Source organism: Nelumbo lutea, chromosome 1, assembly GCF_056320005.1.
Source record: "Nelumbo lutea isolate HS-2025 chromosome 1, American lotus-T2T, whole genome shotgun sequence".
NCBI classification, from domain to species: Eukaryota; Viridiplantae; Streptophyta; class Magnoliopsida; order Proteales; family Nelumbonaceae; genus Nelumbo; species Nelumbo lutea.
The window spans coordinates 196,467,789-196,485,340 of record NC_142684.1 but is presented as its reverse complement, the minus strand read 5'-3'; the positions used below and the strand labels follow the sequence as shown (position 1 = coordinate 196,485,340).

Below are 17,552 nucleotides of genomic sequence, written 5' to 3'. Positions count from 1 at the left end.
TGAAACCCGGGCAAGGAGACAGGTAATACGCCGGTCTTCCCCCGGGAAGAGAACCCACTTGTTTTTTGAGCATTAAAATAGAGGAGAATATCTCCAAGTCTAAAGGGAAGTTATGTTCGCAAAAAAGGGAGACTGTCCCCACCATGTTCCGAATATAGTTCAGATGAAGCTGGCCAACGGTAACGCCGAAGTGGTTTATGACCTCGACGAAAAGGGGGTGGAAAGGCAGTCGCAGCCCCGTAGTGAGCTACTCTAAAAAAATCACAATCTCATCAGGACCGTGTTCCCAAGGAAAGCTACCCGAAGGAATGAAATAGGTGTACCCCCAGACAGATTGTAAGAGATGAGTAGAGATTGGAGCCCCTCGGGCGTCATGGTCGAAGGACCAAACTTGTTTAGCATCCAACCTCGACAAGAGGTAGACGCCAAACTACCCAAAGCGGCTCGGCCTACGGGTTCAAGGTCATCCTCAAGTTCTACCTCAGGATCACTAAGGCAGTCGGGGGATGCGACTCGGTTCGTAGAACCTACATCAGTCCTACTTGAAGAATCGTCTGAGCTATCAAAGCTAGACATCGAGGAGAAAAGGTGGATTAAGGAAGGTACTCACTGGAAAAAAGTTTTGAAGGCTTCGGAGACTGGAACAAGCCAAAAACCTTGAAGGCGAAGTAACAAGCCTGGACGCGAGCTGAAAAGTTGGACGCGAGCTCAAGAAGCAAACTGCAGAAGTGACAAATCGACTGGGGTCCCCTACTATTTATAGCTACAGTAACCAAGAACCAACAATGCAGATCAAAGCCAATCCGACGGCCCGCATTCGTGCTGACCGCACGTCCCCTAAGTTTGAGACGTGATTGGCGCACGTCTCTCTGAAATGAACGAAACGTCAGCGACGTCTTTCTGAAACCGACGACGTGCCGACGCATGTCTTTCTGAAACTGACAACGCGTTGCACACGTCTCTCTACAACTGACAACTTCCAGCGTATGTCTCCTCAAAATGGCAGTGGCACGCTCTTTTCAAAATTAAAAGACCCGCTGTCACGTCCCAGCGGCACAGTTTTTTGAAATTTAAAATAAACACGCATTGCCACGTTCGTCAACATTTATAAGCAGTAGGCACGTCTCCCGCCTTTTTGGACGCTCTAGAAAACCGAAGAACCCTGGCAAAGCACCTCGTGCTGTCAAGATTCGAAGAACGGGACAAATCCACCTACCACCTCGCAAACTCCCCGCACCAGGGCAAGACCCTTGGCGCGAGGAGTGGGGGGCAGTTGATGAAGGAAGATTTGGCCCGACCTCACAGTTACGCAACACGTGGCGAAGGCAACAGCTCGACACAAAAGCACACCTAAGGCGCGAGCACTAAGGGGAGAAACCAACGGACCGAACTCCCCTACCAGCGATCCGAACTCCCTACTAGGAGCCCGAACTCTCCCTTCGGCCCCAAGCCAGATAGTAACCCGAACTGGCCTATGTAACAGTTCGGGACACACCTCGCCGAACTGGCCTGCCTTATAGCAGTCTAGGACACACCTCGCCGAATTGGCCTACCTTATAGCAGTTCGGGACACACCTCGCCAAACTGGCCTGCCCTATAGCAATACAGGACATACCTCCAAACTCAAGACTTCGCCTCGTTCACCACTCCACCACATCGCCCTCAGGACACCAAAACCAAACAAACCGTACCATGCTTGACACCGAGGAAGTCCGTACCCAAAGGCAATGCACCTGACTGACTTGGGATCTGACGTTTGACGGCCGCGCTCCAAATGGCCACATGCCACCGCCTCCTAACACCGCCTTCTCCAGTTACGGAGACGGCTCCGACAAAGAGCAGTGGCGGTTCTGTCCCAGCAGAAAGGACGACACCCGAACTGACAGAAGCAAGGGTAATCATACCCGACCTGACAAGGGCTTCGGAGTGAGTGCGCGAAGAGGTTATAAAAGGCCCCCTACCCCCAACAACAAGGTATGTGAACTTTGCGCCATCTGGTCTTTACTTTGCCTTTGAGAGAATACTAACTTGAGCTTCGGAGTTATCTCACCGGGTTCCCCCCGGAGTTCCCTCATCTTCTCCATTTTAGGCTCCCCGTCACTCCAGTCAGAGGTGAAATCGTTGACAGCTAAGACTGGCCGGATTGCGCTCCATCAATTTCTGTTGTACAAATCCTTATATACAGAAAATTGTTGTAACTAACCTGCTAGCTCATGCAACAGCTCATGCAGGGAATAATTCTAGAATATGGACAGCTCATTAGATAAAACTATCTCTCTAACTAACTATGAGCTATGCTAGGCTAAGATAAGGTACATCATACACAATATACATATCATAACATCCCCCCTCAAGTTGGTACTTGGTGAAAATCAACCAAGCCCAACTTGGATAGCAAATAAGAAAATTGCGGACTGGAGAGGCCTTTAGTAAAGATGTTAGCCACTTGGTGCTTCGTTGAAACATGTTGAAGACTGATAAAACCCTTCTTGAAGTTATCTCGGACTAAGTGACAATCGATATCAAGATGTTTGGTGCGCTCGTGGATGACAGGGTTTGCTGCAATATGCATGGCAGATTGGTTATCACACCAGAGAGTGATTGGCAGCTGAAGAGAAATACGAAAGTTAGCAAGAATGTATGAAATCCAAAGCAATTCGCAGACAGTGGAGGCCAAGCTACGATACTCTACCTCTGTTGATGATCGAGATACCGTGGTTTGCTTCTTTGTTTTCCACGATATTAAGGCAGAACCTAGATAGATGCAGTATCCAGTAAGTGATCTTCTGCTCTATGGACAAGAAGCCCAGTCTGAATCTGAATATGCTTTCACAACAAGAGAGTTATTTGCTAGATAAAAAAGACTTGTTGATGGACATCCCTTTAAGTATCGAAGAAGATGAATGGCAGCATCCCAGTGAGGTTGACATGGAAAATTAACGTGCTAACTAAGTTGTCGTACAACAAAGGTGATGTCTAGCCTACTGAGTCTTAAATAAAGTATTCGACCAACTAGTCTTCGATACTTGTTAGGTTCAGCAAGTGATGTCCCTTTATCAGCAAATAATTTTTTGCCTTTAGAAAATGGAGTGGAAGCTGGCTTTTCCCCAAGTAATCCTGCATCAATTATGATATCCAAAATATATTTTCGTTGATAGATAAGTGTCAGTATTTCCTCTTGCAATTTCAAGTCCAAGGAAAAACTTGGCATGTCCCAAGTCCTTGATGGTAAAAGCAGCATCTAGGAAACTTTTGACATCAAGAATTTTATCTTCACATGTTCCAGTAATAAGGACATCGTCCACATAATTAATGAGTGCCAGGAAATAAGAACTAGTAGATAGAATAAACAAATTGTGATCAGAGGTTGATTGAACAAAACCATACCGTTTCAAATGAGCACAAAACTCTGAATTCCATTGTCTTGATGCCTGTTTTAACCCGTATAGAGATCTTTTAAGCTTGCGAACCTTCTCATTTGCAGTTTTAGAATATCTTTGAGGAGGCACCATATATACTTCTTCATCAAGATGCCCATGTAGGAATGCATTGGTAATATCCAGCTGATGAATAGGCCAATTCTTTGTTGTAGCAATAGCAAGAAAAATTCTAACAGTAACTAGTTTAGCTACTGGTGAAAAACTGTCAAAATAGTCAATCCCTTCCACTTGATCATATCCCTTTGCAACTAGCCTAGCTTTAAACCTCTCAACACTTTCATCAGCATTCAATTTAGTTTTGTAAACCCATTTGGATCCTATAGCCTTCTTTTCTGGTGGTAGTTCTGTTATTTCCCAAGTTTGATTTTGCTCAAGAGCTTGCAATTCCCTATTCATTAGCTAAAAAGGATAAATATGCACTATTAAAACAAGAAGATTTAATAAAAGGAAAAGTTGGAGGTGAATATTGGGAATTGTCGTGTGATATCTGAGATCTTTGAAACTAATAAAAAATTCTGACAGTAGGCAATGTGTTAGCAGTAGCCATATTTGTTTCAAAGTCATTGAGCCAAATTGGTTTCTGTTTAGGCTTAGTGCTACGCCTAGGAACCAAGGTTGATTGGGTAATGCTTTGATCAGGTGCAATAGGAGAAGGTGGAATTGGCTCAATATCATTTTGTTCTGAAATTTCAGGAGTGAGATCATTTAGTTGAATTTCTGGTTCTATGAGTTGATCAAGCTGATGAGTATTAAGTATATCATTTGTTCCTGTCACAATTGGAATGAGTAATGCATCAGTGTGTTCTAAAGACTTTCTAAAAGGGAATATAGATTCATGAAAGACAATGTCCCTAGTAACATAAACTTTATGTGATTCAACATCATATGCTTGAAAAGCCTTTTGACCTTGACTATTTCAAACTTATCCTTATGAGGAGAAGTATTTGCTACATAACACAAACATCCAAACACTCTTAAGTGTTTGTAATCCGGTTTCTAGTTATGTAAAATCTCAAAAGGTGTTTTCCATCTTAAAATAGAACTAGGAATTCTATTTATGATGTGTGTACCCATTAAAATTGAATGGTCCCAAAATTTCTTGGGCAAATTTGATTGAAACATCAAAGAGCGTGCCACTTGAAGTAAAACCTTTTGATGCAAATCCCATTATCAAGTAAAAAATTTTGAAATTATTTGTTGACAAATTCAGTGTCATTGTCTATCCTTACAAACTTTATTCTTTTCTCAAATTGAGTGGTAACCATAGTATGAAAATTAATAAAAACTGTGAGTGTGTGCATTTTATTTGGCAGTAAATAGGTCCATGTTGCCCTGCTGAAATCATCTACAATTGTTAGCACATAGTGTGCACCAAATAAGGAAGGTTGTCTGTAAGGTCCCCATAATATCCAAGTGTATTAATCAAAAGGTGTTGATTCATAGTTTTGATTTGTAGCAAATATCACACATAGGTAAAGGATGATTCATGGTTTTCTTACACTGATCTAGATGTTTTAAAGCAACAACTGATGCATGCCCAAGCCTTTTGTGCCAAAGAGATAAAGGTAAACAAGATGATTATTAGCAAATAAAGAACCATAATTGTCAAATACATCATGTTTAGAAATCTTAGTTTCTATCTGCAAAGATCTTCTCAGTCCATTGTCAAAACAGAAATTGCCTTTGGTTTACAATGATCTTCAAAGTGACCAAAACAAAACTTGTCTAGATTATATAGGTTTCCTACTAGCTTGCCTACAACCAAGATCTTCTCAGTCCATTGGTCCTGCAATATACACTGGTTAGGCTTAAAAATGAATTTGATATTTGCTAATTTAGCAAGCTTGTTAATAGAAAGCAAGTTGAACTTGAAGGTTGGAATATGTAAAACTTCTGTTAAGTTCAATTTAGAATTCAAAGGCACATTTTCAATATGTTTAACAAATTGAATGGTTCCATCTGGTAAGTAAACATGTATGATTTGTTTTACCGGTTTGGAGTTTTCAATCAATTTGATATCAGTGCACATGTGGTTTGAAGCACCTGTGTCTATAATCCAGGTTCCAGATGTCAATAGTAAGTTAGCATTAAAGGCAGAAGCCAAGGCAAATTCATAAGAAAAAAGTGTTACCTGCAAAATCATTGAGATGAGCAAAATTGACATGTACTCCACTTTTTGTTGTCATTTTTCCTTTCAGTAATTTCACTAGTTCTTGCTGCACCAAATTAGCAATAGAACTTTGTTTGTCTGATTTTTTGTCCTCACTGTCATCCTCAATATCCAGTGGAGTATCCACCATGTTAGCCACATTTCTACTTGACCCTTTTCCTCCTTTCAAATCTTTATACCAATCCGGGTAGCCATGTAATTTAAAACAGGTTTCCTTAACATGACCATTTATGTTATAGTGACTGCAATGCTTATTGGCCTTGTCTACTCTTTTACTGTTCCCTCTCCCATTGCCCTCTTCTTTCTTAATAGATTCCATCCCTTCTTTCTTGTAGAATTGAGTTTTAGCCAACAAGCATTTGATTCAATATTGTCATTGTAAGAACCATGAACTTCCCTTTGTTTTTCAACACGCATGACCATTGAATAAGCTTTGTTAATAGAAGGATGTGGATCCATAACTAAAATCTGATTTCTGATATTATCATAGGTATTGTTTAAACCCATTAAGAATTGCATCAGTTTATTAAAACCATTAATATCAGAAACAGATCTTGCAGCTCCATAGGTGCATATAGGAAAGGGCATAAGGCATGCTAATTCATCCCACAACTAATGTAACTTAGTATAACATTTCACAATAGACATAGTACCTTGAGAGATTGTGTTGATTTCCCTTTGAATTTGATAGAGTAATGGCCCATTTGATTCTCCAAATTTCTCTTTGATTACTTCCCAGAGTTCCTTTGTTGTTGTGGTGTATAAGAAGGCTTCAACAATTTCTTTAGAGATGGAATTAAGTATCCATGAAGTCATCGTGCAATTCACTCTGTTCTACTGAGCTAATTCTGGTGCTCCTTCTTCAGGTTTAACACATTCCCCTGTTACAGAACCCAGTTTAAGCTTTGCACCTAAATCTATCTTCATCGACCTGCTCCATGCAAGATAATTATTTCCATTTAACAAAACAGTTACCAGGACCATTCCTGAATGATCCGAACTCTGCAACACAAGTGGATCTCCATTGTTGCCATATAAGAGCTCCCTTGTAGCTCCAATAGTAGTATTTGCGACCCGAGCCGCAGGAGTAAGAGTAATTTCTTGCTCCTCTTCCATCGTTCTTTACCACCAGTAAGTAAAAAAAAAACTTGAATAAAAGAAATCAATATCAGATCGAGAGCTCTGATACCATGAACAAACTTTGATTAAAACCAAGCCAAATAAGAAAGGTTGAAGATGAGAAGAAACTTCATTCTCGTTCATCGAATATTTCTGTTGTACAAATCCTTATATACAGAAAACTATTGTAACTAACCTGCCAGCTCATGCAAAACAGCTCATGCAAGGAATAATTCTAACTAACTATGAGCTATGCTAGGCTAAGATAAGGTACATCATACACAATATACATATCATAACAAACATCGTTAGAGTCGATGATAGATTGGAGCATTTCAAAGCTGGGGAAGAATATCACCACAGTGGAGATAGAAGTAGATGGAGAGAATGGACACAAGAAGCACTTCACCATCTCTAGATCTTCATCAGGCATAAAGCAAATGGCTGAAGGAAAGCAAGTGGTGTGCCATGGCATGACATACCCATACACAATATACATATCATAACAAACATCGTTAGAGTCGATGAGATTGGAGCATTTCAAAGCTAGGGAAGAACATCACCACAGTGGGGACAAAAGTAGATGGAGAGAATGGACACAAGAAGCACTTCACCATCTCTAGATCTTCATCAGGCATAAAGCAAATGGCTGAAGGAAAGCAAGTGGTGTGCCATGGCATGACATACCCATACACTGTCTAACCATTCGAAGAGGGGTCATCGCCGCCGCCGAAGCGAGAAGGTAATCTAATCCAAAAAAGCTTTATATGCGCCAAACGACTCCTCCGATAATCCAATTCGAGGGTTTACTCTCATTTACACCAAATTCATTGATAAAGAGAGACCCCAGTTCAAGTTTTTCCTTTTAAATGAATCCGCTGCTTAAGGAACTGCGGCAACTTCATCTTCTTCTGATCCTTTTCTTCGATTCAATCAAAAGGACCACTTGTAAAATAAGGATCAACTACTGTTGAGCATTCAGAGCCTCTCCTCGGGGAAACTTTAGCCATATCTACAACACCACCATTAGAGCTTTGATCTGAAGACGCTTTTGAAGCTGTTCGTTGATTTTTTTTTCAACTTCTTCCTCTGTCAACTTTTCCTTATAACTCACTGCAAAAGTGACACAAAAAAGGGTGTTAAGAAAACACAAAAAAAAAAGAAAAAAAAACTCACCGACCTCCATCGGACCTCCGTCGGACTTTCGCTGCTCGGTATTTGTAACGACCACCCTTGGTGGCGATGGCAGCGTCGATGGATGGCACTCCTCCCTCTTCTCTTTCGATTTTGAGTGTTAAAATTAGGGACAAAATTGTAATTTCACATAGGGTAAAACGGGCATTTGATCTTTTCCATTCAAGTGTACGCTTAGTCATTTTTCAAATAATAAGGATGCACGTAGTCAAAATTAGCTAAACCATAAACGTAGTTTAAAAAATTTACCCTAAATTTTATTATCCCGCTCTAGTGTCTACCGACCCTTTCATCTCTCATAAACTCTTCTTTTCTTCTTCCCTCGTTGCCATTACAACCACCGCAGTCCTTCGGCCGTATTTCTTCCTCTACTTTAGATTTAAGATTACCAGTAGAGCAACCCTACTTCAGAGTTCAGACCTATGGTCAAGAGCACTAAGCCCTGAACCAGAATTTTGGTCCTTATCAATGATAATGAGATTTAATAAACAATAAACTCCAAATAACCACCACAAACAATGTTTTTTCCGTATAAGATATGAATCAATTTTTAGTATTTATTGTGAACTCTCCTGAAAGGTCGTTTTAATATTTATTTATGAAACATTCACTGTTGCAGGGAATTCTGAAGATGAAACTTTCACTAAACAGATGTTCCATGTCATGAAAACATGTGAAAGGGTTTAGTGGATACCTTCTTTTCTTCTAGATCGGTAGGTGCACAGATGTAATCCATCAATTCATAACCAAGAAAATGAAATCGAGAATAATCTACTAAGACGTCACCAACCCCACTAGGCAAGAGACCCTACAAAAAGTAAGAATGAATCGTAGTAGTAAGGGCAGAGGGACGAACTAGAGTTAGGGCTTGCAACAGGACACATGGATTTGAACTCCTCTGGCAGTCACAACCACACAAGCATCGAAAAACTAGTAACTTTCAACAGCTGGAATAGGATCTCCCGAGTGGTTGCAGCAGTTGAAACTCTCCAAATAGACATGGATACGCTTGCAGCCTCGCTACTAATTGCTAGAAGAAATAGGTAAATTAAGTGACCTTCACATCAATTCAACATGCTTGTTAAGGTGCAACAATTACGGGGTGGAGGATCGTACAGGTTGAACAGAGTGCCTGACTACCAGCATTTAGCTACCAGGGCACTAAACAAACCCAAATTGAACTTACCCTGCAGACGTCTAATGGTTCAATTTCAAACACCATCCCATAATTGCTTTACAGCTCTTGACTTCAGTAGCCAATGCATATGGCAACCATATAGGCTTGGATTGTTATATTCTACGAACTCTGTAACAGAACAGATCTCAAATTCTCAACAAACAAATTTAGGCTTGGATTGCTGATTTGCTGCCAAAAATAGAGTTTCTTTTCTTGAGGAAATCACAATACCAACCGTAGATTTTAGGGATAATACAAAGATTATGGAAATTGACTATGTACGGTATAAGGAAGAAAATATTTTTGGTGGGGTTTCGGTTCGGGCAATAACCATCACAACTGTAGCAAAAATACCTTCCTGCGGTGCTCAAAAATCCATGTTTGGCAAAAAAAATATTAGTCTGTGTGGTATGCACCAGTTGAAGCAAAATTTGGTGCCTATGTCGTTGAAGTATCAGGATAAGAGGATCATAACAGGGTAGTCTTTGATATAACTTCGCCAAACTTCATAAACCACTGAGCATCAGATGAACAATTGTCCTGTTGTCCTTGTTGCTGGTGATGGTGTTGTTTCCCTTCCTTGTTTACTACAAACTGTGCATAATTGATTAGTTTTGGAGATAACGTACGTGACTTGGAGGGTGGAGGTGGCAACAAGGAAACCAGCACTCGTGCAACCTCATGCATGGTCGGTCTCTCAGAGGGGTTTCGTTTCGTGCAGAGCAAGGCAAGTTGGAATGTCTTCCTAACGAGGCCCATATCCATGCATGTCACAGAAACTTCCGGATCGACTGCCTCCATCACTGTGTTATCATCTGCTTTCGACAGTATCTGAAGACAAACATTTGAATGATGATATGAAACAAAAAGCAAACAAAGAAAACTACTTGAAATGCGGTTAAAATTCAGATGATTAGATCTACAAACCAGTTGATGTAAATTGGATTCGTTGTCTACAGCCTTCTTCCCAGTGAGCAGCTCGAGAAGAACAATCCCAAAGCTGTAAACATCTGACTTTTCGTTCAGGCGGGACGTGCGTGCATACTCTGGATCTATGTATCCAATTGTACCCATCACAAAAGTTGAGGAATGGGTTTTCGCTGATGAAATGCATTTGGCAATTCCAAAATCAGAGAGATGTGCATCGAAGTTCTCATCAAGAAGTATATTTGAGGACTTGACATCTCTGTGAATGACCCTAGGGTTGCAGTCATGGTGAAGGTAAGCAAGTCCTTGAGCAGCTCCAACTGCTATTTTCAACCTGGTGTCCCAGTCAAGCTTAACCTTCTTTGATGGCCCTGCAAGCGCATAATTCCATCATTGATACACTGGTTGGGTGGGGGTGGAGGAAAGAACCTTTACAAAGAAAATAGAAAGGAAGCCAACCAACCATGAAGACGACCCCAAAGGGAACCATTCTCCATGTAATCGTAGAACAGGAGGTTTCCATGTGGCGAAAGTGAATAGCCGTGTAAAGTAACAAGGTTTCTGTGTTTGATGCTACCAATGGTTTCAAGTTCAGTCTCAAATTCTCGCAAATTGTGTGGGTACTGATTGTAGAGTCGCTTGATGGCAATGGACTTGGAGTTCTTAAGAACACACTTGTACACTGTGCTTGAAGCACCGTAGCCAATTATGTACTTCTCACTCAGATCCTCCGTAATCCTCATAATGTCTTCATAGGTGTGAAGAGCCATGTCCGTGTGGAGAATTACTAGCTTCGGTGGGCCTGGTAATAGAGGTAATACAAATATAATCAGAATAAAGGCTACCAAAAGTGGTAACAAAATAGAAGGCTGTATCCTTGAAATACACATACCTTGCACCATTTTGTTTGATTCCTTAATGAAGTCCCTTTGTTGGCTGGATCTGTATATCACAACTAAAGCCATCGACAGTAGCGTCAGACAGCCCATGGTTATACATACAATTGCAGCTCTGGAGAAGATGGCTGTAACAGAAGATAAAAGGTTTTCTCAACTCAACCAGCCATAACATCCTAAACAATGGACACGAGTAAAAAAAGGATGATTTGTACAATAGATGACTATGATTCATCGATGTTCTACCTTTGGATTCCTGAGCATATGGTCCACAGGATGACCCCAACCAGTTGCGACATAACAATGGATTTCCCAAGAAACTGACCAAGACAAGACAACATGCCAAAATTAAACATGTCACCAAGCATAAAGAAAAAAGTAATTTTAGAATAAATAATACCTTTCTGGGGGGAACCTTGTAAAATTTTTTATCGCTGGAATATCTCCTGATAAATTGTTAAACGAGACATTCCTGCATCTTACGATGATCAGTAAAGAAAAAGTTGGCCAAAAACCAGAAAAGAAATGGACAAGGAACTTACATCTCTACTAGGCTAAAACAGTTGATCAACTGAGTTGGGATTTCCCCATGAAGGTTGTTATTATTCAGAATACTGAAAAAAAAAAACCAAATAGGAAATATTGGAGTTCCTGAAACAAATGAGATTGTGTTTTAATGTAGCAAATAATTGGATAGAAACTTACAGGGAAACAATATTTTGCAACTGACCCAACTCTTCAGGGATCCTTCCAGACAGCTTGTTGAAGGACATGTCACTGAAGGAGTTCAATGTGATGTGGTAAGTACAAAGGATGCATATCTGACTAGCTACCCGGTAAAAAGAAACAACTAGAAAGGGCAGAACTAGATCAGCTATACTCAAGGTTCAAAGTATCATTACGTATCGGCCGATACGTATTGTTCCGGGACCCTTCCGATACACCCCTACAGTGGGTGTATCGGGGATCTGACCAGTTCAGGGGATGGAGGGGTCCTAGACCGGCTCCCCTGAACCAGTTTTGAAACGAAAATAAAAAGGGTAAAAAAACGAGTATCGACACGCCCGACACGCCCCTACCGGCGTATTGGGCGTATCGATATTTTGAACCTTGGCTATACTAACATGACTTGCACACTCCTGAGGTTTCCGAATTCTACTGGAACATGTCCATTGAGACAATTCTTGCTCAAATTCCTACACAGTAGACAATGACTGTTAAGATACATAATACTTTTCCAAACGGGTCATACAACACACTTTATCAAACTAGTTCAACATTTACAGGGTAAGAAGGTGCTCCAAGTCACCAATCAAAGCTGGAACTGATCCTGAAAAATCATTGCTGGACAGATCCCTGGATAATGTGAAAGAAACAACCTTATAAAATGAGGTTTTAATAGAGGAAACATGAAAGAAATGGAAAATAGACTATGCAACTTGACTTACAGAGTATCAAGATTGATAATTCGTCCCAACTGAACAGGTATTTTGCCTTTGAAGTTGTTAGATGAAAGATTCCTAAAATGGAAATTTTCAAGTTTAGTAAAGTGCAAATGCCATTTAATTTGACAGAGATAGGCCATTCAAATCTTACAGGTATGTCAGGCTCCCTAGATTGCGAAAACCAGATGGGATGGGGCCACTCAATCTATTACCATGCACATTACTGCACAAAAAGGAAATGCAATACATATTCGGGTTCATTTGTCCAATTTTAATTCACAATTGTTGAAGTGAGATTTTGAAAGCTCACAATTGGTTTAGTGCCGTGCAAAAGCTGATGTTTTGTGGAATGGGGCCTTCTAGATTGTTATTGGCCAGATTCCTGCATCACAATGATGTACGTTAATTTACTCTATCATTAAGGAAACAACTAAAGAGAGAACCCACTTAAGATAACACTAGAAACTTACAGTTCAAACAGTCCCCCCAACTTCCCAAGCTCTGCTGGAATTCCACCAACTAGCTCATTGTTGTTCAACTGCCTGAACATCAGACGGATGGGACCTCTATTATACATGTACAAATAAAAAAGAACCACATATCCAGAGACAATCATGCAGAAGAGCTCTCACAAATAGCTAAGTGTTGACATATTCCCTAGCTCGGGTGGAATTGGACCAGTAAGCTTGTTGCCATGTAGGTACCTGGCAGATCATCATCATCAACAAGATGTATCATGGGTGTAAAACAAAAAATAAGGAATGTTACAGATATACCACTATGGTTATAGATCTCACAATTTGCCAGTATAAGAGAGATTGCCAAGTATCGGAGGAATTGGGCCAACTAGTTCATTCTCACTTAAATCCCTAAAAGACAGAAAAATATCACCATCAGTTTTCTTCCTAACGGATAAAACAATGATAGGACAATAAGACATTGTAGCATGTCACTCACAATACAGCTAGAGCCTGCATTAGACCAATAACTTCTGGAATCCTCCCTGTGAGCTTATTACCTTGAAGCGACCTGGAATGAGAAAAGACTGATCAAAGAATACACAATGCGCATGCTCTCAGAATAACATCACACAATAAAACAAATTTGACAAAACACCAAGGGCTAAATGACTAAAATAATAAGAAGACGTACAGGGTGGCCACTTGCAGGAAACCAATATTGTAGGGAATTTCCCCTGTGATCTGGTTATACGAGATATCCCTGAAGTTTAACCATGAAATTTTTATTATAAAGGGGGCATAAAGAGCAAGAAATGTAAGATTAGAATTCGTTGAGAAACATACAGGACTTCAAAACTCGTGCAGTTTCCAATGCTATCAGGGATCTTTCCAGTCAGGTTATTCCCCCTCACGTCGCTGTGAAGAAAAACCAAGATATGTTAATAACAAATACAATTATGAGATGGAAAATTATCAGGAAAAGTGAAGAAATGGTTTTGCTCACAAGAACCATAGGCCAGTCAATTGGCACATATCAGGGGACAATGCTCCTGTCAAGGAGTTGCCACGTAACCCCCTACAAGTAGATCATGACACAATATAATAAAGTAAAATATTCTATGCACGTCAAAAAGAAACAAAAGAGTCCAATAAATTAAATAATCGGGTCTGGATGCTCACAGATATTGAAGTACTTCATTCCAATAGATTAGCCTTGGTATTTCACCAGTAAGCTGATTATTTGCAAGATCCCTGAAAAAGAATCAGTTCGAACATGATAACGAGTACATATAACAAGTCCAACAGTGAAATATCAATCCACAACTGCTAGAGATCTTTATTTGAGAAGTTAAAAAGACTAAAATTGCAGACACTGTAAAATAAGGCTGAAGTCAACTTACAAGGTCTTCAGATTTGGTAGCTGAGATAGAGTAGAAGGAATGGGTCCAGTCAACTGATTGTTCTTCAAAGTCCTATATTTAAGGATTAGCCCATAGAACCGTGAAACTCAATGGCTCTTTATGGAATTAAACAAAAGATATGTAGCAAGAACTGGATTAACTTACAAATCTTCGAGGTGCTTAAGTTTGGATAATGAGAAGGGCATATCACCATAAAAAGAATTACCAGATAAATCCCTGCTCACGAGAAAAGCACCTACTTATGAATGTGCGTATTTATTAACACCAATACACCATACAACTATAGGTCAAAACTGGAAAAGAGGTAGTGAAAGAAACATCAGGTATGAGAAATTACAGAGTTTTAAGAGAAACACAGTTGCCAATCTCATCTGGGATTTGGCCGATTAATCGATTCCCTTTCAAATCTCTGCTCGTTAAACAAAGAAAAAGCTATGGACCGTGAACGTACGGAAGGAACAATGCCAGAAAGAAATAGGAAAAGAAAACAAATGGACGTACATTGCCTGTAAATTCCTCAGGTCTCCAATGGCGGGCGATATCTCCCCACCCAGGTTCAAATTCGATAAATTCCTAGGTAAAGAGTTCCACTAATCAAGTCAGGGATAAGGTTGTATAAACAATGAAGAAACATAATACTTGAGCAGCAGACCTACAGAGAGACAACAGAGAATGTGACATTGTCGCAAGACACGCCTCGCCAAGAACAGTAATCCTCGTTGCGAGCATCGTCCCAGTCGAGGAGTACGTTAGCTACATTGTTAAAGGACGCCTTAATCGAAATGAGGGCATTTCCTGCACCAAAGGAAATGTTTGGTATCGATGGCGATTATTTGAGTACAGAAAGGCATTATATTATTATTTTTTAAAACAAAAATTACAAAATCGAAGAAGAGAAGGCAGAAGAAGCCCTAACCAACATGAATAAAATACAGAGTTCGAAACATGAATAATAGAAGCTTCGGAGAAATAAAAATGGGAACCTCTGCAAATAGGAAAACAAGCTTCATAGCATGCACATTTCCAAAGTTTTTTGTTTCTTTATTTTTTATTTTTTGGATTTTAGTTTTGTTTATGCTACTTGGGAACAGACAACGGAGTCGGAGACGAAGACGACGGTTAAATGACTCAACAAATATGCCACACCTCAAAAGCAACGCAATGCAGCTACGGAAGAATCTCAATGTTACTAAATTTGAGAAACAGAGGTGGAGGTGGTGGTGTAGCCAAGGCAGAAACGAAACAATAAGGAATCAATGAAAGATACCCCTACCTTCGTCGGAGAGTGGTGAAGCAACCTGGAGGAGAAGCGATAGCGTAACCAGCGCTATGGATAGAATAAGATTTTCCCCCTTCTGCGACAAAGATCTTTTCTCCATTGTGGAACCAAAAACAAGCGAAAAAGATAGAAGGAGAGTTAAAAACGATAACTCTCCTTAGTTTTCAATACATGCAAGGACAGTTCCTCAGTGAGAAGATCTCCATTTCCATCTAACAGAGAGAATCTGTGTGTTTGTCTGTGATCAGCTGAAAACAGGCTTTTCGCGTGACCAGAGAGAGAGAGAGAGAGCATAAAAACAGTAAACGGCGGTGGGGCGAAGTGAAGAGTGATTGGTGAGAGAGAGAACGGTGAAGCGGTAGCCGTCGTTCGTACCTCTGTTGGCCGAAGTAGTGTGACTGTGACACTGATGCTGTGAGGTTTGCTTGAAGAGGAAGGAGGACGGTAGAATTGCGTTTTCAGATTTCTAATCATGCGGGAGCGGTCACGCTGAGCCTGAGCGAGCAAACAGTGTGAATCCTACCATACGTCACGCATTTAAAAAGTATGTTAAGATTTGGACCAATCATAAATAACACGACAGGACAGCGATTGCACCAGTTAGTATTTAGCGTGATCGCTCCCGCCTGTTGAATTATGATACTTTTCGCTCTGGTGTTTATCGTACGGCGGACGAAAGAGGAGATCAAACTTCAAAAGAGGTGGGGTTGAGATGGGCAGGTTGGGAGTCACGAAAACGGCAAAACAAGATACGGTGTTGAAAAATGTATAAACTCGGTGACAATCAACAGCTCTGATCCGTAAATAATGTAAAAAAATTGGGGAATATTTGTATGTCCTGAGTAAAGGAAAGTCATAAATGCAAAATTTTGAATTCGACCCCCATTACTGGCCCTCTCCCCCTGTAAAAAATTTGGGCACTGATTGATCGTTCTCCCTAAATTTTTATGAATCATCCATGGAGATATTATTGTATTTGTACTGTTAGTATGCACTCAAGTGGAGAGAGAGTTTTACTTTTTAGCCATTCGAGGTAAATTGTTTGTTTCCTAATAAATGCTATGGCACGTATCGTAGTAAAACAGTGTTAGAATTTACAGTAAGAAAAATAGGCACAGTCGACAATTCCTGCACAATGGGCCTGTGGCCGCCGTAATTTCGCCGCTTCCTTCAGCAATTGCCGGTTTATCTTTATGTCTCTTTCTCTAATCTTTTTCTTCTCAAATCTCAGTTGATAGCGTAAGAGTAGTGTTATTGTAGACTGTCCTCTTTCTATCAGTTGAACAATTTGACGGTGGGGGATTTGTCAAAATCGATGGATTAAAATTTTTTAATCATTTTAATAATATAATTTGATACATTGCATCTTAATTCCATTAGATAAAAAGTGAGAATCATAATTTTTTACTTGCTGAGGACATTCGCAAAGCGACTGCCGAGATCAACTTCCGTCATGCCAAACCTGTGCCCATATTATTCTTGCATTGCAAATATCTTCTAATAAAATAAAGAGGGGTAAAATACAAAAACATCCTCTAAAGATTATGACAATTATAAAAATTTCCTCTACAATTTCATTTTAATAAAAACTTACCCTCTATTTTTGATAAAATCAATAAATACTTTCCTTTCACCAATGACTAAAACGGAAAACGTTAAGAGATATGATCAATTTTCAAAATACCTATTTTTTTCGAATACTGTTCATCTTCTTCCCCGTTCGAACCCAAAAGTAGCGGCAACGGCAGCACAGGTGACAGCGGTTCAGACTAGGACAGGAGAAAGAGTAATGCACTTCCAATGAAAACAGAACTGATTACCAATCAGCCCACATTATCTTGTAATGGACGGCATTGCATTTCTTTTTCAAACTTTTCCCAACAGGAAAGGGAATGATTGGCGTTTCGTTTTGATATGTAATGGATAATAAATATTGGATAGAGGGTTTTCGCTATCGTTAGCCGCAGAGGGCTTTGCAAAGCCTGGCCAATGGCCTACCACGGACAATTGACTTTCCGGGCAT

General features: G+C 40.1%; 2 protein-coding genes across 7 annotated transcripts; both read right to left on the bottom strand.

Annotated features, from left to right (window-relative positions):
* Window positions 1-5,874: 5,874 nt before the first annotated feature.
* LOC148880189 (uncharacterized) lies at window positions 5,875-6,426 on the bottom strand. Its single transcript, XM_088976284.1, has 2 exons — window positions 6,264-6,426; window positions 5,875-6,206 (listed from the first exon to the last, which is right to left on the bottom strand). Exons 1-2 carry the CDS (start codon window positions 6,424-6,426, stop codon window positions 5,875-5,877), a joined length of 495 nt encoding a protein of 164 aa, XP_088832410.1.
* Window positions 6,427-9,251: 2,825 nt separating this feature from the next.
* Window positions 9,252-17,552, bottom strand: LOC148880188 (LRR receptor-like serine/threonine-protein kinase ERL1). Of its 6 annotated transcripts, none has more exons than XM_088962021.1 (27): window positions 17,214-17,552; window positions 14,907-15,045; window positions 14,752-14,823; window positions 14,588-14,659; window positions 14,395-14,466; window positions 14,230-14,301; window positions 14,009-14,080; window positions 13,833-13,904; window positions 13,673-13,744; window positions 13,521-13,589; window positions 13,326-13,397; window positions 13,166-13,237; window positions 13,001-13,072; window positions 12,839-12,910; window positions 12,679-12,750; window positions 12,520-12,591; window positions 12,372-12,443; window positions 12,208-12,279; window positions 12,048-12,119; window positions 11,629-11,700; window positions 11,466-11,537; window positions 11,324-11,395; window positions 11,170-11,243; window positions 10,920-11,051; window positions 10,491-10,829; window positions 10,028-10,398; window positions 9,252-9,931 (listed from the first exon to the last, which is right to left on the bottom strand). In XM_088962021.1, exons 5-27 carry the CDS (start codon window positions 14,433-14,435, stop codon window positions 9,569-9,571), a joined length of 2,541 nt encoding a protein of 846 aa, XP_088818147.1. In that variant the 5' UTR covers window positions 14,436-14,466; window positions 14,588-14,659; window positions 14,752-14,823; window positions 14,907-15,045; window positions 17,214-17,552; the 3' UTR covers window positions 9,252-9,568. The 6 variants fall into 6 exon arrangements, with proteins under 6 accessions (XP_088818147.1, XP_088818144.1, XP_088818146.1 ...); XM_088962018.1 differs by lacking the exon at window positions 17,214-17,552 and adding an exon at window positions 15,524-16,413; XM_088962020.1 differs by lacking the exon at window positions 17,214-17,552 and adding an exon at window positions 15,905-16,143.

Coding starts and splice junctions, on each gene's coding strand:
- LOC148880189 (XM_088976284.1), bottom strand. CDS start 6,426: ATGACTTCATGGATACTTAATTCCATCTCTAAAGAAATTGTTGAAGCC. Junction 6,207..6,263: donor AATCAACACAATCTCTCAAG/GTACTATGTCTA, acceptor GGGATGAATTAG/CATGCCTTATGCCCTTTCCT.
- LOC148880188 (XM_088962017.1), bottom strand. CDS start 15,629: ATGGAGAAAAGATCTTTGTCGCAGAAGGGGGAAAATCTTATTCTATCC. Junction 12,280..12,371: donor ATTATCAATCTTGATACTCT/GTAAGTCAAGTT, acceptor CACATTATCCAG/GGATCTGTCCAGCAATGATT. Junction 11,244..11,323: donor ACAAGGTTCCCCCCAGAAAG/GTATTATTTATT, acceptor TGTCTTGGTCAG/TTTCTTGGGAAATCCATTGT.